Raw genomic sequence first — 27,500 nt, forward strand, 5'->3', positions numbered from 1 at the left:
TATCAAATCAAAAAGTAGGTCATATGTTACGTAATAAGGGATTTTAAGGGCCAAAATCATAAATAATTGACGCCTCATATCTTGAAAACGACAAATATTTTGAAAAGCATTATTGAACAAAAGTTGTTCAGAATGATAATCTAAACAATATGTACATTTCGTTTTATCCCTATGTGGCCCCGTTAGGGAGCTACAGTTTGGCCCCTAAATATTTCTTGTAGAGATAACTCGAGAACGGTAAAGAATTTCTAAATACTTGTTGAGCAAAAAATGTTTAAAATGACAAGGCCTTTCTTACGATATCAAGCAAAACGGCCTGGCCCTTTAAATTAGGGGTTCAGAAGGGTCCAAATGTTTTTGAGAATATCTCAGAAACTATTAATATTTTATAATAAGTTGTAGAAGCGGAAATGTTCATCTCAACGAGCTTGATCTTATCAAATCAAAAAGTAGGTCATATGTTACGTAATTAGAGATTTTAAGGGCCAAAATCGTCAATATTTGACGCCTCATATCTTTAAAACGACATATTTTTTGAAAGGCATTATTGAACAAAAGTTGTTCAATGTGTCATAACCTATCGATCGATATCAAAAAATGGGTCTGTGGGCCTCATGGCTCGCCTGTAGAGTCGATTTTTGTCGATATCAGTCGATTTCAAAAACTTGTAACTGGTAAATATTTTGTAAGGACATATTGAACAAAAGTTGTTCAGTTTATCGAGATCTATCGATTGATATCAAGAAATAGGCCTATGGTCCTAATGGCTCGCCTGTAGAGTCGATTTTTTGTCGATATCGGTCGATCTCAATCACTTTTTACAGGTAAATATTTTGTAAAGACATATAGAACTAAAGTTGTTGAGTCTATAGAGGGCTAACAAATGACATCAAGAAATAGGCCCGCGGGCCTTATGGCTCGCCTGGAGAGTCGAATTTCAAACGAATTTCACCGCAACTTTGCTTCAGAAGCTTATGATATGAAAAATTGATTATATCTAAAGTGTCTTAAAGTCGGAAACTAAATTGGGACTCATTTGTCTTTTTTTTTTTTTTTTAACTTCGAGTGCATCAACAAATCGGACGGAAGACCTACTCGTTGCTCGCAACGAGATCGTGTCTAGTTATTCTTATTATTATGTCTCCGAATACAAAGCGTCGGAGACATATTGTTTTTGCTCCATTTCATATTATGTCTCCGAACACAAAGTGTCGGAGACATATTGTTTTTGCTCCGTTTCTTATTATTCTTATTTTCTTCTTCTTTTTATTCCTCTTCTTTCCAGAGAAATTTGTCCGCTCGATTTTATGAAAGTGTTTCAACAGATCAACTTCAAACTTTGTAAGCGGATAGGGGGTCATAAGGAGGGGTGCAATCAACTTTAGAAATTTTCAAAATGGCCGCCGTTTCAAAATGGCGGCCAAAAACGTCAAAAAATCAAGGTTGTCGGATTTCAACCAAATTTTATTTCTAGGGTAATTTGGTGACCCCGAGTTCATTCCCACCATCAAAAAAAAAAATTTGAGCCGCCATTTTCAAAATGGCCACCATATACCGAAATATTTGAAAGTGTTAAAATCTCTACAACATTTGGGTTCTGGGGTAAATGTTGGGTCCACAATTCATTTCTAGCATCAGTATTTCCTTCCAATCAATTTCCAAATGTTTCAAAATGGCCGCCATTGAAGAAAATGGTGGCCAAAAATCAAGTCCGTCGGATTTTAACCAAATTCAGTTTTTAGGGTTTTTTGAGAATCCTGAGTGCATATCTGGCATCAAAAAGCACTTCTGACATGGGAAGGTGTTCAGAGACATTTGTGTTGGCATCCCAACACAGTTATAGCTCGTTATTATTTTCTTATTTTTCCTCTTCTTTAGTGAGAAATTTGTCCGCACGATTTTATGAACATGCTTCGACTGATCCACTTCAAACTTTGTGAGCTGATAGAGGGTCATTAGGAGGGGTGCAATCAACTGATCAAATTTTCAAAATGGCCGCCGTTTCAAGATGGTGGCTAAAAAACTTCAAAAAGTCAAGGTTGTCGGATTTCAACCAAATTCTATTTCTAGGGTAATTTAGTGACCCCGAGTCCATTTCCACCATCAAAATTTTTTTTTGAGCCGCCATTTATAAAATGGCCGCCATATACCGAAATTTTTGAAAGTGTTAAAATCTCTACAACATTTGGGTTCTGGGGTCAATTGAGGGTCCACAATTCATTTTTAGCATCAGTATCTCCTTCAAATCAATTTTCAAATCTTTCAAAATTCAAGTCCGTCGGATTTCAACCAAATTTAGTTTCTAGGGTTCTTTGAGGATCCTGAGTGCATATCTGGCATCAAAAACCATTTCCGACATTGGGAGGTGTTCGGAGACATTTGTGTTGGCATCCCAACACAGTTATAGCTCGTTATTCTTATTATTATTTTCTTCTTCTTATTTTTCCTCTTCTTTAGTGAGAAATTTGTCCGCAAGATTATATGAACACGCTTCGACTGATCCACTTCAAACTTTCTGAGCTGATAGGGGGTCACTAGGAGGGGTGCAATCAACTTTTCAAATTTTCAAAATGGCCGCCGTTTCAAAATGGCGGCCAAAAAACGTCAAAAAATCAAGGCTGTCGGATTTCAACCAAATTCTATTTCTAGGGTAATTTAGTGACCTCGAGTCCATTTCCACCATCAAAATTTTTTTTTGAGCCGCCATTTTCAAAATGGCCGCCATATACCGAAATATTTGAAAGTGTTAAAATCTCTACAACATTTGGGTTCTGGTGTAAATGGAGGGTCCACAATTCATTTCTAGCATCAGTATTTTCTTCTAATCAATTTTCAAATGTTTCAAAATGGCCGACATTGAAGAAAATGGCGGCCAAAAATCAAGTCCCCCGCATTTCAACCAAATTTAGTTCCAAAGGTTTTTTGAGAATCCTGAATGCATATCTGGCATCAAAAACCATTTCTGACATGGGGAGGTGTTCGGAGACATTTGTGTTGGCATCCCAACACAGTTATAGCTCGTTATTATTCTTTTTCTCTGGTACTTTTTTGTCCGGTAGTGTTCTCAGAAACTACAAAAGGGATCGATATGAAACTTTCCAGGATGATAGTATAGTGTTTGTAGATGTGCATAGTGATAGTCATTTTGTCTGCACGTGCATGCATGTGTGCGCATGTGCACTGCCATATAGGTACAAAAATGGAAAATCAGAATATTAAAGGGATCGATATGAAACCTAAATAGGATGGTAGTATATCATTTGTAGATATGAAAAAAAATAGTTATTTTGTCTGCACGCATATGCATGTGCGTGCACTACAAAATTTGTACACTAACTTTGGAATCAGTCTAACTTTTTTGTTGTTCATTGAAATGGCTTGATATTCATATCATAGGTAGATATTAAGACCCTTAACTGATTTGCATGGTCAAAATTACCAATTTGCACGTGCATGCACGTGCACTTCATTTTGATTGGAAAATACTAAAACGTTTGTAACTATCTTATTTATGAAGCAAAAGAGATGATATTCACAGCATACGTAGACAATATGTGTATCTATATATTGGTATAACAAAAAATGCCATGCACACGCGCATTCATCGTTTTTCAAATGTTCAAATTTTAAAGGACGATAATGTTTTTGTTTTTCACCAAATTCTATTGATATTAGGGGTTTAGATGTGTCTTGGTACTCCTTACAAATTGCTGTGGTTAGAATTACTGCTCATCATGTGCATGCACGTGTACTGAATTTAGATTAGACGATTTTAAAATCTCTATAACTTCCTTATATTTGGTGGAAACGTTATGTAATTCATACTGTGGGTATATGATACAAATGCCTGTTGACCAACAACAAAAATTTGGAATCATACATGCGTGCGCGTGTATGCACGTGCAACACTTTTTTTCCTTTCTTGGTACTGAAATGACCATATTGAAGGAACTACATGTAAATAAAGGCTAAAATAAAATGATTTTTTGCTATAGATTCACAAGGACATCACTTTTTAATTGGGGGAGGTTTGGGGAACATATGTAACGGTCCCCGTTACAATCAGAACTAGTTTATTCCGATTTAGTTGCTATGTTTTTGATTAATTACCGGAATTGTGAGATCAAAGTGATATCCATTCATAAATAGTAATTGATGGGAAGCTGAATTACGTTCATGATGCGTCGAAAATGAAAGTGACAACTAACACCCTCAGTTTATTCGGAATTTTAATATTCGGCCATGGGTATACGATTTCCTTTTGACCCGGGTTTAGATAAATCGTAAATATCAAACATATAAGACTCACATAACAGGTACTGCAGCATTTTGGTGATAAATTATAATATTAATCTAAATCCTGTGTAGTTTCATAGTTGTGTCACATATATCAGTCGCAATCACAGAAAAATGTGCATTTTTTTTCGCTACCCATTTTACCAACCTGAAATAAACAATCGTTGATATTTTCACAGTGAGGCAAAATTATGCCGTACTTTTTGTAGCGAAAATCCAACGTATCATCCAGATTGGGATTAAGAAGTTTCACATCAAACGAAAATAAAGTAACGAAGAAAACTAAAATATTCGGATTACGAAGGTGACCCGGCCCAGTTTTTACTACCCATTTTACCAACTATCCCCGAGAAAACCTAAAGATCGGAAGGTCTACCTGAAATTTTGGTCGGTGGTCCACCTGTTCAAAGTGCAGTAATTAACTAAATTGTTCATTTTCTTTGAAAAATACATGTTACACGATTCTATTGTCTTCAAATTTTCTCCATGAATATAATTCAGCAGTACTACCATCATAGTTCATTTTTTAAAACCCTCTACAAATATCGGCAATTCTTCGATAAATCCGAATTTCCTCCATTCTTCTCTTTGATTAATATGTGTGATATTGTTGATTCACTTATTGTACCCACTTCCTTAGATAGTTGGTAAAATGGGTAGTAAAAACCGGACCGGGCCGGCCCGGGTCACCTTCGTAATCCTAATATTTTAGTTTTCTTCGTTACTTCATTATAGCTACCCCTGGAATGATTAAATTTACAATTTTGGTAAAGGACTACCTGTTCTTTCTAAATATCTATTTACTTTCAATTTAGTATCAATAGCATTAAAGAAGATGTAATTTAAGTGTTTTACACATAAACACTATATAACAAGATTTGCCCCACCCTGGGGTGAGAACCCCTACCCCGGGGATCATGAAATTTACAATTTTGGTAGAGACCTTCCTGCTCTACATTACTATGCATTTAGTTCTTCTTACATGGTCACCTGAGTAGTTTACTCAGGTGACCTAAAAATGTTCGAAAAATAGTCCATTTTATGTCATAATACTGCAAATGGCGGCAAAATGTTATGTTTATGATGTCATAATTTCAGTTCCATGTCATTTTGACTATGGTGAGAAAAACAGCTAACTTGCATAGAGATTCTTTTTACAAAATACACTTCACTTTGAAACAAAAATGCAAACATCAATTTTGGTGGGCAAAATTGAGCTCTTATCATACATAGTCCTTTTCTCCTTTGACTTACCTGCTTTAAATCATTCCACTGAATATCAAAGTCATCTTCATCCATGACATCGGTTTCTTCAGTCGCATGCTTTACTTTATTTCTATAAGATCGAATTCTCTCTAGGTCGTCTCCAATTTCCTTCTTACAGATATCTGGTTTCTTCCCCCAACCCTTAGTCGGAGATGGGATATCAACTCCATAATTCCTCACCAGTCTGTACATTACTGTCACATCTAATTTAGAAGATGTTGCAGTTGAGTTCTTCCCTAATTAACAAAATAAAGGGCAAGGTTAGAATATAATCCTTTAAATTCCTACTGTAGTCACTTGCATAAACCTGCATAATCTGGAGTTCAGCTTATTTCCACTGCAAAAATTACTTGTAATTGCCTTTTAAATTGCCTTATTTCAGCATTGAGTAAAATTTTGGAAACAAATTCCTTGAGCAGAAACTTAATGGAAACCATTTGTATTTTTAAAATTTCTACAGGGTTTCCATAGGGTTTCTATTACATATATTGTTTGTGGTTTTTCAGCCAGTATTATTAATTGGCAATACAGGATATTTCCTTGCGTTTACCATGATTTTTTGATTGCATTTATAGTACTATACATATACATGTATGTGTGATTTCCAACTGCCATCATATTAAAATATTTACAGTGTCTATTCTGCTTAATTTCTTTGAAATCCATTGCTTGCCATTTGCAACTATAAAGACACATTTTGTTTCAATATAGTTAGATCCTTTTTTTTTTTTTAGTTTTGTCTGTCCATGTGTGAATTAATATGCACATTCCATGAACTCTGCGACCTATTTCGCTGTATATATTGTTGGAAATTTTTTTTTTTTTTTTTTTAACCTTTTATTTGAATTTAGAATATAAAATAATGCTTACCTTTATTATATGAAGATTAATATTATGAATTTAGAGTTTGTCTTTGGAGTATTTTTCAAATATGGAAATCATTACCAAATATGGAGACAAGTCAAGGTCAGGTGATTTTCAACTGTTATGTTAAAATAACTTATAGCTCAATGAAATCCATATTTCAGGTACTAGAAAATATTAACTTTTTTAAAAAATACAGAAAAATATAAATAAATCAATATATGCACCCAGGGGTGCATGAGCCGAGTTGCATGGGGTACATTGTAATGTCAGGACTGATGTGGCATATTTATAATTGTGAAGAACTAACTTCAGTTTTAAACTTTTCAAGTTATTGTCCAGAAACCATTTTTGTCTGAAGTTTTCAATCTATTTTCGGTCACTGTGACCTTGACCTTTGTTCTCCAAAATCAATAGGGGCCTTGGTTTGCTGGTATCCAACAATATATCCAAGTTTCATTTGATTCAAATTAAAAATTTTCGAGTTATCCTCCGGAAACCTTTTTTTTTGGGGGGGGGGGGGGATTTTAAATCTATTTTCTGTCAGTGACCTTGACCTTTGACCTATTTCTCCAAAATCAATAGGGGTCTTCCTTACCTGGTACCCAATAATATATCCAAGTTTCATTTGATTCGGATTTAAACTTTCTGAGTTATCAACCGGAAACCAAATTTTTCTGAAATTTTCATTCTATATTCGGTCACTGTGACCTTGACCTTTGACCTTTTTCTCTCCAAAATCAATTGGGGTCTTCCTTACCTGGTACCCAACAATATATCATAGTTTCATTTGATTAGATTGTAAACTTTTCGAGTTATCATCCGGAAACCATGTGGTTGACGCCCAACCGCCCGCCCGCCAACATCACCAAACCAATAGCCGAGCTCAACTTCGATGCAACTCGGCTAAAAATCTTTCTTTGGTTTGTTAAACAGGTGATGATCATAAGGTCGCAAACATTGCATGAATTTTTTTTAGAACTGTTAATGCAGGTTATGCATTTTTTCTACAATGTTTGCATCAGCTGACGTGTCACCTTCATATCCCATTTATAAAATCAATATATGCACCCAGGGGTGCATAAGCCAAGTTGCATGGGATACATTGTAAAGTCAGGACTGATGTGGCATATTTATAATTGTGAAGAACTAATTTCAGTTATAAACTTTTCGAGTTACTGTCCAGAAACCATATTTGTCTGAAGTTTTCAATCTATTTTTGGTCACTGTGACCTTGACCTTTTTTCTCCAAAATCAATAGGGGCCTTTCTTTGCTGGTATCCAACAATATAACCAAGTTTCAGTTGATTCAAATTTTCAAGTTATTCTCCGGAAACTAATTTTTTTTTTGAATTTTAAATCTATTTTCGGTCACTGTGACCTTGACCGTTGACCCATTTTCTCCAAAATCAATAGGGGTCTTCCTTACCTGGTACATAACAATATCTTTAAGTATCATTTGATTCAGATTTAAACTTTCTGAGTTATCATCTGGAAACCAAATATTTCTGAAACTTTCATTCTATATTCGGTCACTGTGACCTTGACCTTTGACCTTTTTTCTCCAAAATCAATAGGGGTCTTTCTTACCTGGTACCCAACAATATATCAAAGTTTCATTTGATTCAGATTTAAACTTTCTGAGTTATCATCCGGAAACCAAATTTTTCTGAAATTTTCATTCTATATTCGGTCACTGTGACCTTGACCTTTGTTCTCCAAAATCAATAGGGGTCTTCCTTGCCTAGTACCCAACAATATATCAAAGTTTCATTTGATTCAGATTTAAACTTTCTGAGTTATCATCCGGAAACCAAATTTTTCTGAAATTTTCATTCTATTTTCGGTCACTGTGACCTTGACCTTTGACAATTTTTCTCCAAAATCAATAGGGGTCTTCCTTACCTGGTACCCAACAATATATCAAAGTTTCATTTGATTAGATTGTAAACTTTTCGAGTTATCATCCGGAAACCAATTGTTGACGCCCAACCGCCCGCCAACATGCCCGCCCACATAACCAAACCAATAGCCGAGTTCAACTTCATTGCAACTCGGCTAAAAACCAAAGAGAGCATTTAAATTTTATCAAATGGTAGAGGTGGGATGATTGATCCATCAGTGCACTGATGCATCGTGATACTTATCTTGGCATAAGTCAGGTATTTTTAGTCTGCCTAGCAGAAAATGAAAGTAGAATTGAACAACAAAAAAACATAGTGGAATACATAACATTAATGAATCCGACTGGAAGCAAGTCAGAAGTAGTGATGGGAAATCGGGGGTGGGTGGGGGGAATTAATTGATAATTGGATTAATCGGATGCACCTTTTCGATTGATTAATAAAAAAATAATCAGAATTCATTCATTTTTAATCTATGGCATAAATATATTAAAACTATTTTATTTTTACCCTAAACTATCTTAATATTAGAATAAAATCATTAAAAATTAGAAAAATTAATTATCCCATACTTTTGAATTTGTTTTCCCGGGACAGGGACAGATCTTTAGACTTTTGTTGTTCTTATCGTCAGATTCAGCTTCGCCAGCCATTTTTTGTTTTTAGTTAAGTCGCAGCAGGAATATTCGTATTATTTTAAAATACCCATGTCTGCGATTTTCGATTTTCAAAATGACAATCGATTATTCACATCATTTCATTTATAGTGACCGACAATTGAAAGTCGGCGATAAGCGGAACATCACCAGTGGCGTAGCTTCCATTGAGGCAACCGAGGCAGCTGCCTCGGTAAAAAAAACACCTTTTACGTTGTTAAAATGTCAATAGCTTCTGGGGGGCACAGACCCCCTGCCTCGGTAATATTCGAACCCAAGCTATGCCTATGATCACTAGTCAGGGGTATGGGAGAGGTTTGGCTCTCCTTTTCTTTTTTGAAATCCTTTTTGTTTTTATTGATATCAGAGCACCAGATAATTTTTTACCACAAAGAGTATTTACCCCCTAATTTTCAAATCAATGAATATTTTGCTTTACAGAAAGAAAGTCAAAAGAGTATTTTGTTAATTTACTGATTATCTTTGCTGTTTGCCACTAATACAGAATTTGATCAATTAGTCTAAATATAATAAGATATTATGTAACCGTCAGGGGTGTGATTTTTCCTCTTTTCAGAGGAAATCCTCTGATTTGCTCAATTTTCGTACAAATGAAACACTCTGGATTTGATCTAAAATGGCAGAAAATGATATTTTTCCAGGTAGGGTGAGGTGTTTTCCTCCCTTTTTGACTAGTTTTCCTCTGATTTCTGAGGAATTCAGTCACATCCCTGAACCGAGTGTCTGGCATATTAAAATTTAATGCCTCAATAATAAATTTCAAAGTTCCACAGACAATGAAGAGTTTATAATAAAAAGAACTACAAAGGATTCTCACCCGTAAATATACAAGCATTTATTATATAGTATTGACAAAATTTCAAACAAACAACAAAACTATTTGTCATATTGTAAATTAAAATTGTTATAACCGAGAAACTAAAATCATTTTAAACCAAAAAATATCAGTTTCAAAGTCTAATTTTTTTTGTGTCTTTCTATAGCATTTACGAACCTAATTCTGCCCATATATATTTTTGCACTTTGTTCTCACTGCAAACTACTGTCAAGTTCCCCTCACCTTGTACCGTTAACCAAGAATTCAATTGGTTTTCCTCCATCTGTGTCAAACGACAGTCAGTAAATAAATTCTTGACTCCCATTCTTGCAAATACTTTCAAATAGTTAGCGAGACAATGCGGCAGGAGCGAACTTTCAATGAAAACTTAGTTAAGTTAAAGTTTAATGGAAGAAGTACATATCGTTTGTCAGGTAACATTTTCTGTGTCATGTCTATAGCAACAATCAATCGTTTACGATTGACAATACAAATTTTTTTTATGTGCTTTCGATCACACCGTTTAATTAAGAAAGAAGTGTAACAAGTGGGCTTACACAGTTGTTTCGTTATCCCTAAGCCATCTTTCAAATTGTCATTGTCATCTAAACCTTTTTCATAGCGATTATTTGATGCAAGATCAAGCGCAGACTGCGCTAACCAGCTAGCTCAATTCATATGAATATAGGTAATTCGTACTTTAACATATCATACTATCACAAGTACGCATTACTTTAGGAGTGTAAAGTGTATTTACATTCGCGAATGCATAATTGTACGCCTGATTTTAAACTTTAATGTGTATTTGGTAAAAATTAATGAGTATTTATGCTCATACGCACCTTATCTGGAGCTCATTTGGATATGCAAAGTATCGAGATATGTATCGTATTGTACGTGTGTCAAATATCGTGATACATATCGGAATGGCTAGAAAGGGTATCATCCCACCCCTACTAAATGTGAAGGACTTTCTGCAGTAACAACTGCTGGACTATCATAACCAAATTTTATTCAAGAATGAGAAATGTGTTTACTGGAAATTTTGGGGATTGAAATCATTAGTTTATTTTCTTAAATTCATGAATTTAACTGTAAATATCATGTCATCATTGTAAAGATGCATGTGTCATCAGCAAACAAGAGGCCCATGGGCCACATTGCTCACCTGAATTACCTTGGCTCATATTTAAAGATTTTCCATATAAATTCGCATGTAAATCTTTGATCTCCATTGTGGCCCCATTCTACCCCCCGGGGGCCATGATTTTTACAAACTTGAATCTGCACTATATGACAGGAAGCTTTCATGTAAATTTAAACTTCTTTGGCCCAATGGTTCTTGAGAAGAAGATTTTTAAAGATTTTCTTTATATATTTTGTATGTAAAACTTTGATCCCCTATTGTGGCCCCACCCTACCCCTAGGGCCATGATTAAAAAAAAATTGATTCTGCACTATCTCAGAAAGCTTTCATGTAAATGTTAACTTTTCAGGCCCAGTGGTTCTTGAGAAAAAGATTTTCCCTATATAATTGTATGTAAAATTTTGATCCCCATTATTTTAACAAACTTGAATCTGCACTATGTCAGGTAGCTTCCATGTAAATTTCAGCTCTTCTGGCCCAGTGGTTCTTGAGAATAAGATTTTTAAATGTCGACCCCAAGTACCCTATTTTTGCATTGTTGTGATATCTCCCCTTTGAAGAGGGCATGGCCCTTCATTTGAACAAACTTGAAAGCCCTTCACCCAAGGATGCTTTTGGCCAAGTTTGGTTATAATTGGCCCAGTGGTTCTGGAGAAGAAGTCAAAAATGTAAAAAGTTTACAGACGGACAGACTCATACGGACAACAGGGGATCAGAAAAGCTCACTTGAGCTTTCAGATCAGGCGAGTTAAAAAGTTTACAGATGGACAGACGATGGACAACAGCTGGGCGATCAGAAAAGCTCACTTTAATGTTTAGAATGCTTCAATAAGGTATTTGTCATAGTCAGCAAAATTTGAATGTCAGTGCTCACAATTATTTGATATGTATAAACAAGGCTCGTGCCATGTGTTTGTTTACATAGGCTAAATACACTAGTAACAGTTTCATTTAAGGTGGAATGATGCACCTGGTGATTTTTCCTGTACCAATTCCTCATATATTTATAGAAACATCTGTAATAACCCCAGATCACAAGTATTTGTCGTTCATTTTTCACAATTTTTATTCTTTAAAAGAAAATTTAATTTCATCAATTTTCAATTGCACACTCCAGAACTCCTCATTTTATCTTTTGAGATATTCCTGTTTACGATGTTTGAATTAAAATACAACAAAACAAAATTTTTAGTCATCATATTTTTTTTATTATTTCAGGATTTTTTTTTTTTTAACATCAACATTTAATTTCTTGAAAACTGGTGGTTAAATCTTCTGTAAATAGAAAATACACAGGACAGGTATATTAATGATATGAAAAGGTGAAATTGAAAAAAGTTTCTATACAGCCATATATAAAAAAAACTTTATAAAAAATGTTGGTTTTGAAATTCCGGATGGAAGAGTTATCTTTCCTAAAATAGCAAGATCCAAACAACCTGGTACTTTTTGTAAGTGGCATATATTTTCATCCAAAAGCCATAGTATCTTTCTCAGATAAGTGAGAAACGATACAGGAAGAAAAATATACAATGCTAGTGTAACAAGAGATGTTTGTAAAACATGGTACAAAATTGAAAAGGGTTATACACACACATCATTTAATTGAGAGTAGTATCATCAATTCAAAATATTGAGCAGACAATATCTTCCTATGTCAAGAGTGGATTGACCATGTGACCTAAAAATCAATAGGGGTCATCAACTCCTGAAGATGTACCAGTGTACCAAGTTTGATGTCTGTCAAGCAAAGGGTTCTCAAGATATTGAAGGGACAGTATATTCCTATGTCCAGTTTGATGCTTGACCTTTGACCATGTGACCTCAAATTCATTAGTAGTCATCTTCTTCTGATGATGTACCAGTGTACCAAGTTTGATGTCTGTCAAGTAAAGAGTTCTCAAGATATTGACCGGACAGTATATTCCTATGTCCAGTTTGACCCTTGACCTTTGACCATGTGACCTCAAATTCAATAGGGGTCATCTTTTTCTGAAGATGTACCAGTGTACAAAGTTTGATGTCTGTCAAGCAAAGGATTCTTGAGACATTTAGTGGTCAATATATTCCTATGTCCAGTTTGACCCTTGACCTTGTGACCTCAAAATCAATAGGTGTCATCTTCTCCTGATGATGTACCAGTGTACCTAGTCTAATGTCTGTCAAGCAAAGGGTTCTCAAGATATTGAGCGGACAGTATATTCCTATGTCCAGAGTAGATTGACCCTTGACCTTTAACCTTTTGACCTGAAAAACAATAGGGGTCCTCTTCTTTTTATAACCAACACACATATGAAATATCATTACAATCAAGTGAATGGTTCTCCAGATATTGAGCGGACAACTCATTGTCTACCACATGGGGTTAAGACCAGCAGTTTGACCTTGACCTTTGACCACGTGACATGAAAATCCATAGGGATCATCTACTCTCTAAGGAAAGCCTCTGTATCAATTTTGGCTATTATCAAGCAAAGGGGTCAAAAGATATTGAGCGGACAACACATGGGCTTAAGACCAGAGGTTTGACCTTGACCTTTGACCATGTGACCTGAAGGTCAATAGGGATCATCTACTCTCCAAGGGCAACCCTTGTACAAAGTTTGGTAGTTATCATGCATAGGGGTCAAAAGTTATTGAGTGGACAACACATGGTCTACCACATGGGGTAAAGACCAGCAGTTTGACCTTGACCTTTGACCATGTGACCTGAAAATCAATAAGGATCATCTACTCTCCAGGGGCAACCCCTGTACCAAGTTTGGTTATTATCAAGCAAAGGGGTCGAAAGATATTGAGCTGACAACACATGGTCCACAGACCGACCAACCGACCGACAGTTGCGAAACAATATGCCCCCTCTTTTTCAAAGGGGGGCATAAAAATAAACTTTTTTTGTACAGAATTTTATTGCACACCTGGATTAATTTATGCATACATTTGTATATGAGCAAATCAGTAAAATAAAATGCATGTGCTGTAAAGGAGTATAATATTGTCAACATAACAGGCTACAACAGTAGAATAAATATTCTAAAAGAATTTAAGGAAATAGAAAAATACATGCAGGTAACTAATATTTAAAACAAAATAAAACAATTAAATACTTATTGGAAACTTTTAGTGACTGCAATATTCTATTTTACAGCATTACTATTTACCTGATTCAGATGTTATACCATTAAACTTGAAAAAAAAAAATATGGCCAGGACCAATGAAACAGGGTGTATTTAATGAACATGTAGTACCCTAATCTGTCTCTCTTTCCTTTTAAAACATAAGCAGAACTGAAATTCGAATACATGCATGTACAAAATAATCTTTCAAAATCAAAAACATTATTTCATATGCAAACTAGTACTTTCAATAATAAGGATAAGGTGACAGACATACCCATTGCTATGGGTATGTAATCCTTTCTTTACACGTGATATATGTATGTATATTTTAAAAATCCAATTAATTCAGTAATGAATGATGATGAATTGATGATAACCATTCGTTTATTCCATATAAAATAAAAGGTTTGCTTGAAATACAAAGCATTATAAAATCATGTAAACTTACCTTCGTTTCTTGAACGGTCGCGGTAGCTCAGTGGTAGAGCGCTCGCTTCGTAACTTAGAAGCCGTGTGTTCGAGCCCTGCTGATGTCAAACATGAGATGTAAACTTTTGGTAGTTCGATCTATTACTCCTTCACCAAATACTCGGCATTTAGAAGCGAGACGACAGACGTTGGCATGATAAAGAAACTTAGCACTAGGCCTATGGTACTTCACGTTTTTCCTGCACTTCTAACGGTATCGCTTTGTTTATGAACAATTAGTTATTCTAGCACTCTGTATCTCCGTCAGATATCTTCCCTTCAATAGAGTGTTGAAAAGAACTTAACTGAATTTACCTTAATGAAAAGAAGAGTTCTGTTTGCGGGTTCCTAAGCTATTTGTTACACGAGTAAATTAGTTTTTTTTATGATGATGGCTCATTCCCCCTTACAGCAGATTTTTCAGATTACAAGTTAATTTTGAACACAATTAAACTGTTTCTAGTGTTTGACACATCTCATTTTGTTTTAAACATGTTTTCTATTGAGCAATCTATATGTACCAGGTAAACAAAACATGGCACAATATGAGCCTTATTTACATAACAAAGAATTGTGAGTGCTGTATCTCGCTTGAAACTCAATAACTGATATTCAAATTTTGGTTGACCATTAGAAATACTTCATTTAAGCATTATAAACAATAACAAGAGGTACTGTGAACAATGCTCACTAAGAATACCCCAATCTCCAAAAGGGTCTTGTTAATAGGTATAAATTACCTCTTTCCTGAGTGTAAAAATATGGTATGCCTTTGTAGAAGAAAATGTAAGATATAGTCCGAACACAAATCCATCTACATGGTATAAACCTATAATTTTGACCTTGAGGTCAAGGTCATATGGAGGTCATGAAGGTACCCGACACATTGTCTCATGGTGATACACTCATGTGTCAAATATGGTATGCCTATGTCAAAGAACAAAGAAGTTATGGCCCGGACACGAATCCATTGTAAAAAAAACAACCTTTAATTTTGACCTTGAGGTCAAGGTCATATAGAGGTCATGAAGGTACTCGACACATCGTGATCCACCTGTGTGCCAAATATGGTATGCCTATGTCAAAGAACAAAGAAGTTATGGCCTGGACACGAATCTGCACAGACAGACGGACAGAATGACAAGAGTGATTCCTATATACCCCCCCACCCCCCCCAACTTCGTTCGGGGGGGGGGGGGGGGGGGGGGGGGGGGGGGGGGGGGGGTGTGTATAAAAATGGAAAAATAAGATTTGTAATTTTTCAGCTCAAATTGTGTCCATGTCCCTTAAGAGCAACAACCTAACAATAATGTTGATGCAGTATAAAGGACTGGAATACCTCACATTTCGTTAAACACCAAACTCTCTCTCTCTGTGTGTGCGTGCATATGTGTGTATCTCTGTGGAAAAGATTACATGGAAACTACAAAATGGCTTAGAGTTCATTCAGATTTTAACAAATGATATCAATGACTGACGAGCTGATCCAATTTTGAAAGACAACTACATGTAACTATGGATGAGACCAGTTGCAGACAAAGAAATTAGGGAGCCTTGGCAGAGGGTTGTGATCTATGACTACTTGTTTTATGATTTTACTTACCTGGGAAGAGGACATTCATTTCCTCTTCTGTAAACTTAGATCCACCCCGTCCAAACTGCATAGTGTCCTTATTGTCAATCAAAAATTTACTGAAGTCTTGTGTTGGGAACACAGTGTCAAAGTAGAACTGGAAAGCATTTCTTCCAATCTTTGTTAATTCTTCAAACTTCTTAAAATTCAATTTTTGCTTTTTTGAACCTGTTAAATAGATTGCGATATCAATAATTATTTGTGAACTAACAAGTTAGGACAATACTACATCAAAACTCAAATATAGCGAACACGGATATAGCGAATTTACACTTATAACAGAGTAAATTCCTGCTCCTCTTGAATTAAAAATGAATGTTAAACTCATCTTTTATAACAAAATTTGTTTTTTTCATTATTTTGAAACTTGTAGCTTTTTGAATTTGTTTTCTTTTGTCATACCATCCACACTTACTTCGGTTTTTCTGTTAAATTTTTTCAAAAGGGGTTGTTGACACAGAACAATATACTTTATAATATACAGTTAAAGAAATATATTGGTGGTAGAGTTTACTATTCTTGTTAATCAGCGCTCCAAGTCACATTTGCTATCAGGTTGCTAAATGATGACCTAGAAATATTTCTGGTCGCCATTTTCAAATTTCTAGTCGCCATGGTAAAAGATTTTGTAAGTAAGACTTGCAAGTTTTTGAAAATTTGAATATCTTTCAAGATAAAAAGCAACACTCATGAATGCGTTTTGTTTGTTTTATTTTTAAACTGAATACAATATGTGCTGTAAAACATGCTGGATGCTAACAATTAAGTCAAGTATTCACTCTGACAAAAGTTGTATTGCATTGGGCCATCCTGTATATTTTACAGTACGCTGCTGGGAAAACCCAGCGTTCCACACAAGGATTTGTTTGAAAGTTCTTAATAAGTGGGCCTTCACTCCTTATGCGAATAAGGGCTTCTACTGTTGTTGGATCTTTTGCTGAACAATCAGTACCAGCATCAATAAGAACACTACATCCTGAGTTTGTAATTCCCTTTGAAAATTAGCAGCAACAGTTGCCCCGTTAGACTTACTGCTAATAATGCAGTCACAGACAAAGACGTGTCTCTTACTGTTCCCATGAATAGTCACACTACACGTTTGAAAGATGTTCACCTGGTCCTGGTGAAATCCGACAATAGGTGTCCAGAATTGGTGGACGTTGCTGGCTGCTTGGCCTAAAAAATTCTGCAAAACATTTTGCCATCTCTGTATATCAGCCACGAAAATTCCTTAAGCCATTTCAGGACTATAGAGTTCTTCCTTTACTTTTGCATTTCTCTTTAGACAGCTGCTACGTCATCTTTAGATGCAGAACTTTCTCTGTGTGATTCTTGAATTTCTTCGTTACATGTACTAGACTGAGGCTTCTGCTTTTTACTACTGATAAATCCAAAGTGCTCTAAAGCTCGTTTTCCAACCATTTTAATTGTTTTCAAATGCTGCTTTGACCAAGACTGAAAATTATTTATTCAGACCTCCGATCCCGATTATAAAATTTTACTGGATGCCCAAATTTTCTCCACTCGCAAAAATGCAACTTAATTATAATCTCTAGTCGCAAATGTGACCATATTACTTGCAACTTGAACATGTTTTGTGATGACATAGATCTTGAAAGCAAATAAGAAGTCGAAAACTGTCCAATATGTCAGATATTAAATGGCCCAGGGCTGTTCTGGGAACTTTGCATCATACAACTTTAAAGTTAAAACGTTTTACCAAAATTAGGTGTATATGTACACTTCCTGACAATGTCCAAGAAATCAGGCCAGTTTACAATATACTGAATGACTTATTTACATATACATGTATTAGTAGATTATCATTTGGGGTCACGAAAAAAAATATGGGGCGGGTGGGAGGATTTTATTTTTTAATTTTTATTTCCCGAGAAGAGAAAAAGATAATGACAAAATTCACCACATAAAGTGTTAATCAAGTTAACATTAAAAGAATCCTTTAAGTTAGTAGAAGATATAAAACCAACATTCTGTGACTTTAATCATTCACTCATGTCACTGCATGGGAAGCAAGTTTGTTTGAAATCATAAGTTATGCGAAAATAGGGTGGGCCCTTTTTTGAGGGGCAGCCGGGGATGATAATCTATCAATTAATTCTAATTGGCCTTAAGTAATTAGAGAATAACACATTTTCGTTCAAAACAATTTAAAAAAAAACAAAAAACATCTCCTACATGTATGACCTTTAATGTACTGCATGGTATGGAGGAGAAAGCATGAGAAGGAACATAGACATTATGAACTCCCATAAGCCACATAGAAGTGTTCACAAACTATTTTACACCCTCCACCCCTCAGATCCACTATAACTTTAAGGATAACAATTGGATCCTCCTGCCCCTATAATATGCACATCTGCAAATGGCATTGGCATATTGTACAAACTGTTAAGTCTATCGGATAATCCTAAAAGGGGAGAAGCATTCATAAGCTATTTCAACATCCTCCATCCCTCTTAGATCCACTATAAATTTTAAGAAAATAATTGGATCCTCCTGTCCTGACAATATGCACATCTACAAATAGCAACGAAACATTGTACAAAGTTTCAAATCTATCAGATAAGCCATACAGGAGGAGAAGCGTTCACAAGCTATTTTACATCCTCCACCCCTCTTACATCCACTATAACTTTTAGGATAATAATTGGATCCTCCTGTCCCGACAATATGCACATCAGTCTACAAATGACAATGAAGCATTGTACAAAGTTTCAAATCTATCAGATAAGCAATATAGGAGGAGAAGTGTTCACAAGCTATTTTACATCCTCCACCCCCCTTAGATCCACTATAACTTTTAGGAAAATAATTGGATCCTCCTGTCCTGATAATATGCACACCTATAAATGGCGATGAAGCATTGTACAAAGTTTCAAGTCTATCAGACAAACCATATAGGAGGAGAAGTGTTCACAAGATTTTGTGACAGACAGATGGATGGATAGAAAATACAAAAACAATGTCTCCCCCTGAAAGAGGGGAGACATATAATCAATCAAACATGTACAAGTTTATAAAATTTTAAATTTGATAATTGAATAGACAATATTTCTTAAAGTGTTTGTTGAATTTTATTCAGTAAACAGAAGAAAAAAAATATATCTATGGACCAAGGGTTTTCAAGTCATAAATAGTATTTGTATTTCAATCAATCAAATGAAACAAGAGATGTTTGTAAAACATATATGCCCCCCATGGTGCAAAATTGGAAAGGGTTATACACATGCATCATTTAATTGATAGTAGTATCACCAATTCAAAATATTGAGCAAACAATATTTTCCTATGTCAGGAGTGGATTGCATGACCATGTGACCTAAAAATCAATAGGGCTTATCTACTCCTTATGCTGTACGTACCAGTGTACCAAGTTTAGTGTCAATCAAGCAAATACATGTAATTCTTAAAATATAGGAGACAATATATTACTATGCCCAGTGTAACCCTTGACCTTTGACCATGTGACCTCAAAATGAATAAGGGTCATCTCCTGAACATGTACTAGTGTACCAAGTTTGATATCTGTCAAGCAAAGGGTTCTCAAGATACTGAGCAGACAGTATATTCCTATGTCCAGTTTGACTCTTGACCTTTGAACATGTGACCTCAAAATCAATAGGGGTCCAGGGCTCGAATTTAGCGAGAAATACTCGCAAAATGCGAGTACATTTGAAAAATAGCGAGTAAAAATAGTGGACACTCGAAAACTTTAGCGAGTGGTGATTTACAAACCATGATCGTATCGTATCCGTTTTATACGGTGATGCGCTATTCGCTTTTCTTAAACTTGCACTCAGAATCATACAAACGCTTACATGAACGACCGATTTCAACAACCGTTTCTATCCGGATTTTTCTTTTATGATTTTTCAAGAAACTCGGGAGTCTAACATATGCTTTAGAGGTCGGACATTGCATTATGATGAAAAATATAGACATGTGCCAAGAGTCCTGTTCACTTCTATGGGTGATTAAATTGAATTCATAGTATGAGGGGTTTGTTATTCATTTATCTAAAAAAAAAAAATCGGAATCTATGTTTTACCAAGTCTTCCAGTAGTCATTTTTATCAGGATGTCCTGTCTACATTAATTTATTGTCACATTGAGGTCGGGTTGTATAGTGATGACACGAGTGCACTGCTCACCACGTAGATATCAGAAAAGTTCATGGGACTCGTGATCATGCTGCTTATAAACCATGAGTCTGAGATTTGCTTTGACAATTCACTAGTGACACCCCTGGGCCAAAAAAAAAAGATAGTTTGTTTCCCCTCGCCCGACCGACCCAGTGAAATTCCCGCCGACCCAAAAGTTTTTATTCATATTTTTCAGCGACATTTTTTTTTATTTCCAGAAAAATTCGGAGCCGTTTCCGGTACAAAACATTATTTTACTGTGACCGGAAGTTTCTATTTTTTTCCCGGGAATCGATCTAAAATCAAGAAACATTACGATTAGAGCGTTCGAGGCGGTCTGCTATCAAAATGTCATCTTCACATGGAGAAAAGAGGCCAAAGGGTGGAGGAAAGTTTACCCTTTGTTCCTCAGTCGTGGCCAAGTGTGGCACTGAGAGTAAAAACTTATGCAGAAACATGTTATATGAATACGATGATGATGAAACGTGGAATGATGTACTGCATGACGTATTGGAAGGAGAAGACTTCACTCTCCACAAAACGGATACCGTAAATGCAGTTGTGGCTGACAAATTAATGGGAACTGTAACATTTACACCCGATATGGAGGAACCCATAAGGATCGTCAAAGAATTTGACCAAACATTGAAATATGTAATTTTTACTGTAAATAGAGACAAGGATGTTGGTTTGACGAATCCTGACAATAACAACAATAGACAAACCACTACACAGTCTGCATTCAAAGTAATGATGGATTCATGCCGTCTGAAGAAATGTCCAAAACTCAGACCAGGAGTAAATATTACAGGTATGTAGGGGTTTAAAACAATCATTTCTCAAAGAGGATATTGCTTCCTTTAGGGGAACCTTCTCCCATATCTTCTTTGGGTTTTTTTCATTTGCATTAGTCCTGGGTCGAGAGGTTGGGGGGAAAATGCTTAAAAACAGGGGGAACCCCTGCTCAAATTTTTTTAGATTCAGCATGAATAATGTGTGGTCGGATCATGAAGGTATTATTTCTGGCAGCGTATAAAATGGGCAACAAAAAATTCTGCTTCTATGGTGTCGCAACTGCTCTATAAGGGGTTTTGCTTTTTGACGAAACTTTTAAGGTAAAATTCACACACTATAACATTGAATTGTCAAACATGCGTCAAATGATAGATTTCCCCAGAAAATCTGACGTCTCAAAGCAAAAACAAGTAATAGTACAGAGTCCAAGCAGGATTTACTGTGAATAAATGTTTCCCTATTTGTGATGCCACAATTAATTTTTACTATCACGAAACCCATAATGCGAGAATACAATAATTACTAGGTCCGTCTTGTAAATAATGCAAACTGTCCAACTGTCTGTCTCTGTGATACCATTTTGTTTGTCATAGCTCAAATGTTGAAATAGTAAAATTCTGCACAGGAAATTAAACATCACTATTAAATGGAAAGCTTGCTTGCAGTTTTTAAAACGTTTGTGATCTATGCTTTATTAGCAGCAAGGTAAATCTTTATGTAGCTTGCATAAATGACATTTATGTTGGATTTTGCATCTTTGTACAAAATTAAATATCTTGTTTTCTTGTATTTATTTTTGTAGCCAAAGACCAACTTTTTAATGACCTGGTTCAAGAATTCAAAGAGACAGGCGATGGTTTTCCAGGTTCAATGTCTGAAAAGTCCATAACTGAGCAGTTGCAGCTAGCAGTTAATGCAGTCTGGTACATAAGTGGTAATATGCCAACAATTACAGAGAGATCAGTTCATTTACCAGCAGATGTCAAGCCAGTACCTCAAAGGTTTGCTTAATGTTAAAAAAATAACATTTCTAAATTAAGAAGCTGATATGTAACTGTATGTCAAGGAGACGACATTGAACCAAAGGAAAATTTTTCAAATATCTCAAGACCGTCATTACTTTATACACACATATGTAGCTTCCCGCTGAAAATAAATCAAGGGCAACTAACACTGTAAGAGTACTATTAAATGACAGCTCTGTCAAATAGTTTTTAAAATTTCTGTTATGATTGTTTAAAGTATTTAAAGCTGAAATAAATGTGCCTAAATATTTTTTTCTAATTTCTTTTTCTGACAGGTTTCTGAAGTATGATGGTGTGAATGACTTTAAGAAAACCCCCCAGAAAAAGCCAACCCTTCAATCTAAAGATTTAAAACTGCACAGTCGGTGCTTGTTCAGCTTATCCAGCAGACCTTTTGTACAGAAATGGATTCTCAAGGAAGATATAGAAAAATTAGCCATTTGTCTTGACCAATATTCAAGATACTTAGATGCGGCTAATGAAAAACAAAAGCTCAGACAAATTGAAATGTTGCCAGTCCGACTTGTTGATGATAGCATTTCCGTCCAACATCACAAAAAAGTCAAAGCAATTTCTCCACTTTATACTCCGCTCAACAATGCTTTAAATGAACTGAACTATTTTCAGCCCCTTTATTTTGATGACCAAGTACATTTACATGCAGACAGACAATTTCAGAATCCTGATCAACGTTACAAATTCTTTAAGGACATTACACTCCTGATTGATTTTCATTTATTAAAGTATGATCCTGGTGGTGGACTCGGAATTATATGTTAATACTTTTGGAAAGTTCCTGAAGATTTGACGACTGAGGAAATTTTCATGAGAGATAATAAAGTTTTAAGTATTCTTCGTCCAAAGCTTCCTGAATTTCATACTCGTCAAATGAGAAGGGAGTTTTAACACAATGTATGAAAATATTGCTGGTATAAAAATTCCACCATATATATTGCGTTCCATTTATGCAAGTTTAACAAATGATGCAACAGCTGATCAAAATCCTGACATTGATGAAAGGGTCAGATTATCCATATTAGGATCTGATCCTGAATTAGTTGTTGACCTTAGACATCTTAACAAAGGGGCACCAGGTGATACTTTTAATGTATTTTTCGAACAGTTGGAGAAAGTTCTTGATGTCACTGCTGCAGATGAAAGACGACATAATGTCGAACACATATCGCAATATCTTTCTGTTAGAGACATGATAGAAACTGTAAAAGCCAAGGTTCCTGAGGGCACTGCAATACCCAGTGAATCAACAGTTTTACTAGCCTTTGTCCCCAAAAATGCTCACACTAAAGTTGCCAAACTCTACAAAGGAAGGGTACCGCTCAGGCTGAAGGTACAAACCTGGCAACTTAGATCAAGTCACCAGGATGACCACTACTGTGCAGCTTTATTTAAGTATGCTAGAGAATATGCTGTACAATTTCGAGAGTATTGCCATTTCATTTGCATGGATGATAAACCGAAAGTAGATTTTGGAGAGCCTGGACTATATGCAAGTTCTGGAGTCAGGGGTAAAAAATCTATTGTACCTACGAATTCAAATTTGTCTTGCCTAGATCACGATGTTCAGAACAAGGGTTCACTTACACCATCAGTGGTCTTAGATGTAGATGTACCGGAAGATGTATCCGATTCATTTTATCGTGGTCAAGTGACATTAACAATTAAGGACAGTGTCTTTGAACCAAGTTCACCTTTTAGGCATATGGTAGAGCTTCAACATATTTTGGAGGTTCAAGACAGAAAACCTTGTCTTATTATCTATACAGATGGTGGACCTGATCACAGGACAACTTATCATGCTGTTAAGCTTTCATTAATTGTATTGTTTAAAAGACTTGGACTAGAATTTCTTGTTGCATGTAGAACTGCCCCCGGTAACTCTTGGGCAAATCCTGCTGAAAGGATAATGTCGCTTCTTAATATTGCTTTTCAAAATACTGCCTTAGCGAGAGATGAAGGTAATGCTGAATTTGAACAAAATATCAGGGGCTGTAACAGTATGAGTGAAATCAGGAAAAAAGCAGAGAAGGTTGATGGGCTTAAAGAATCGTGGTTGAGATCAGTTGACAGTGTTAAGTCATTATTGGAATCTAGAGCAGAAAGAGTCAAACTAAAAGAAAAACAGTTTAAATGTAGACCTCCTGCAACTGCTGATGAGATTGAGATGGCTGAAGCAGAAGTCACCTTGATTGATCCCGCTATTGCTATTGGGAAATACCAGCAACAAAACCTTATTCATGCCACAGAGTATAAGCAGTTTTTAGGTATATGCATTTTTAAGCACATATATTAAAATAAAGTTGAAAAGTTACTGCAGCTATTAGATGTATATTTGCAGATGCATTCATTAATATACAACTGTACATGTAAAAATATTACAATTTGTATCCCTCTTGAATTCAGTGTTCTATCTGACAGATTCTGATATTATGTCAAAAAAAACAAAAACAAAAAAACCCATCAAACATAAACCAGATATTAAGGACATCTTATTTATAACGAGCTGCAATATATACCATAGCTTTTTTCCCTCTTCTATATCTAAGTTGTTTATTATTTAAGAATATTAAGTACATATCAATTTTACATTTTTGTGACAGAAAAATCTGCTACGAGGATGTATTTTAGAGGCTATTTGGTATTTAATTTCTTCTATAAATTTGTAATTTCTCCAATGCTCTATTCCAGCTGCCCATTGTTTGGAACACCACTAGTTTCCAGATCAGAAGGTGTGACAATGTTGATTGCTGTCAGCCAGGAACCAAGTGGTCATGGTTACCAGATCCAGTGATTGACAACACTGGTAATCATTACCAGCCCTTTGAAACTGTATTTGGCACAGATACTTCTGAGAAGGACAGGCCATCTAGCCAGAACCAAACATTAGCTGCAGTAGCCCAAGAACAACAGGTATTATTTACATTTTGACAGGCTATATCAACAAGATCTCAGAACCCAGGTATGAGCTACTCAAGACATCACATGCATTTTTGTTTTTTTTCATAAATACCCTTTTTGTAATAATATAAACATATTTTTATGTTAATTTTAAATGATGATTTTCTTGAGAGAAAATTAGTCTGACATTGAATGTTTTACTATGTTAAATAATAATATAAGTTTTTCCTCTAAGTGTTCTGATGTTAATAATCTCTCTGTCAGACAGGTATTGATTCACAATATCTGTCAGACAGGCATTTACTAAATTTTACAATTTGTCAAATGTGTGTAAACCACAATTTTCTTCTGTTTTTTTCAGGGATGCAAGAATAGTTTGTTAACCGCACAAAATGTAAGAATGACGGTGAAGTGTAAAGAATGTGAAAAACCAAGATGTGTGTATTCAAAGTTAAAGCTTAACCCAAGAGACATTCGGTCACTACGCCACACCCTAGAGAGATACGATTACACTTGTGGGTCAGTCATCACACCTGATGGTAAGACTCTCAAGTATATTTGCATTTTCTGATTTCAAATTTATACCTGATAAGTTCTGCTTCAGACTCATTCCCCATTTCTTTTCTCTATTCTCACGATGTTCAATGTGTCCATTTTTGATATTAAATTAAAATTAGATATGAATACATAAAACTGAAGTTCTTTAATGTTTTATTAAAAACATTCTAAACCTTTTAATGCATGTAATATGTCTGAATGTTAGTTCATCATGTCTGACATTTAAATTTTAAGCAATCATATTTTAATCATGATTGGTCTTTCAAAGTTCCTTTTTAATACTGACAGCTTTTGATCACACATATCTTGACGAAAATATTTTACTGCAAATTGTTTAAAAGTTTCAAAATCTAATCTTTATTAATAAGACTATCAGATGTTTCAGGTATATGAATATTTTCTTCTATTTTCACAGGAGATATCATGCAGGGAAAAGTGTTTGTGAGGCTTCAGATGTCATGTGGAACCCATATTGAATTCCCCTTTTACTCTTCCAACATTGGAAGACCTGATATATGTTGCCATTGCACATCACCAAATGCTGGAAAAGATGAAAATACCATGAAAACACACAGAGTTGTTTTGCCAGTCTGCCAAAACTGTGTACCAAAAGGGATACCAAAGAGAATGCCAAAAAAAATGACAGTTTTGAATTTTCAGAAACAATAAATGAGTCTGACACTGTCTAGTCAATTCACATTCTAGTCATAAAATCAAATAAAAGTTTAATCGTTTATTTTTTTTTACTGAATTATTGTAAATTTCCAAGACAATATACAAGACTAAATACTATCAGGTCTCTTTCTCTGTTTGGTAAATCAGCATTGAAAATAATTGTTTTTGAATATATGAACAGAAAGCAATACAAACAATAAGAGATGTGATATGATTGTCAAAGAGACAACCATCAACAAAATGACAAATATTAACAAACAATTACACTTCTACAGGTCATCCTATTAAAGGTATTCACTGATTGGTTTAAAGCATACTACCTTGTAGTATGTCTTAGTATATTGCCATGGAAATTTAGTACAAAAAATATTGTTGTAGAAAAAAACAACTTTTTACCTACCTACCTACCCATATGTGAAATTTAGGGTCGGGAGAGGGGAAACAAACATATTTTTAAATGTGGCCCTGATGTGGCATGAAATTGGAAGACTTTGGATCAAGAGTTGCGGTATAGAGGTTGTGAATTAGAGGTGTGATGGTCAAGAGACCTAAACATTGCACCATATGATTTATGTAACTTAGTGTCTTGTCCAAAGGATGCCTGTTGACCCACTAGGCTCAGTAATGATGGGGAAAATCATTGATTTTTAAAAAAAATATGAAAAAAGAGCACTGCTTCATTATTTTAATTTTAAATAGCTTCTAGGTTTTCATTTTAGCCTGTGGATTTTTTACCCACAGGCCAATTTTGCCTGTGGTAGAAAAAGTTCATTTCGACCCCTGGGGTCATCTTCTCCTGAAGATGTACCAGTGTACCAAGTTTGATGTCTATCCAGCAAAGGGTTCTCTAGACATTGAATGGTCAGTATATTCCTATTCCCAGTTTGCAGGGTTTTCACTTCCTTTTCATTGAACAGGCCTATAAAGGATTTGAGGAGGCCCAAAACATTTTTTTTGGGGTGGGTGGGTGTCGGGGGGGGGTTGGGGGGGGGGGGGGGTTGGGGGGTTGCCCCCCTAAAAATTTTGAAAATCAGGACGCAAAATCCTGCATTCTGAGGGTAAATTTATTGTTTACAATGTGAAATTATATATCTTTTTTTCAGGTATTTCAGCAAAGTGCATAAAATATGACATTCGTCAGCATTCAAATTCAGATCTATAACAAAAAGTTTGTTTT

At 35.3% G+C, this 27,500-nt stretch overlaps 1 protein-coding gene across 4 annotated transcripts in view; it reads right to left on the minus strand.

Annotated features, from left to right (window-relative positions):
- The window catches only part of LOC125673832 (uncharacterized), a 167,184-nt gene that overhangs the window by 30,402 nt on the left and 109,282 nt on the right, over positions 1–27,500 (minus strand). For all 4 annotated transcript variants that reach the window (XM_056158122.1, XM_048910669.2, XM_048910668.2 and 1 more), the window contains exons 10-11: positions 16,163–16,360; positions 5,551–5,798 (exon numbers count right to left, since the gene is read on the minus strand). In XM_056158122.1, coding sequence (XP_056014097.1) covers positions 5,551–5,798; positions 16,163–16,360 — 446 coding nt within the window. The remainder of the gene's footprint in view (positions 1–5,550; positions 5,799–16,162; positions 16,361–27,500) is intronic.

This window comes from Ostrea edulis, chromosome 3, assembly GCF_947568905.1.
Source record: "Ostrea edulis chromosome 3, xbOstEdul1.1, whole genome shotgun sequence".
NCBI lineage: Eukaryota > Metazoa > Mollusca > Bivalvia > Ostreida > Ostreidae > Ostrea > Ostrea edulis.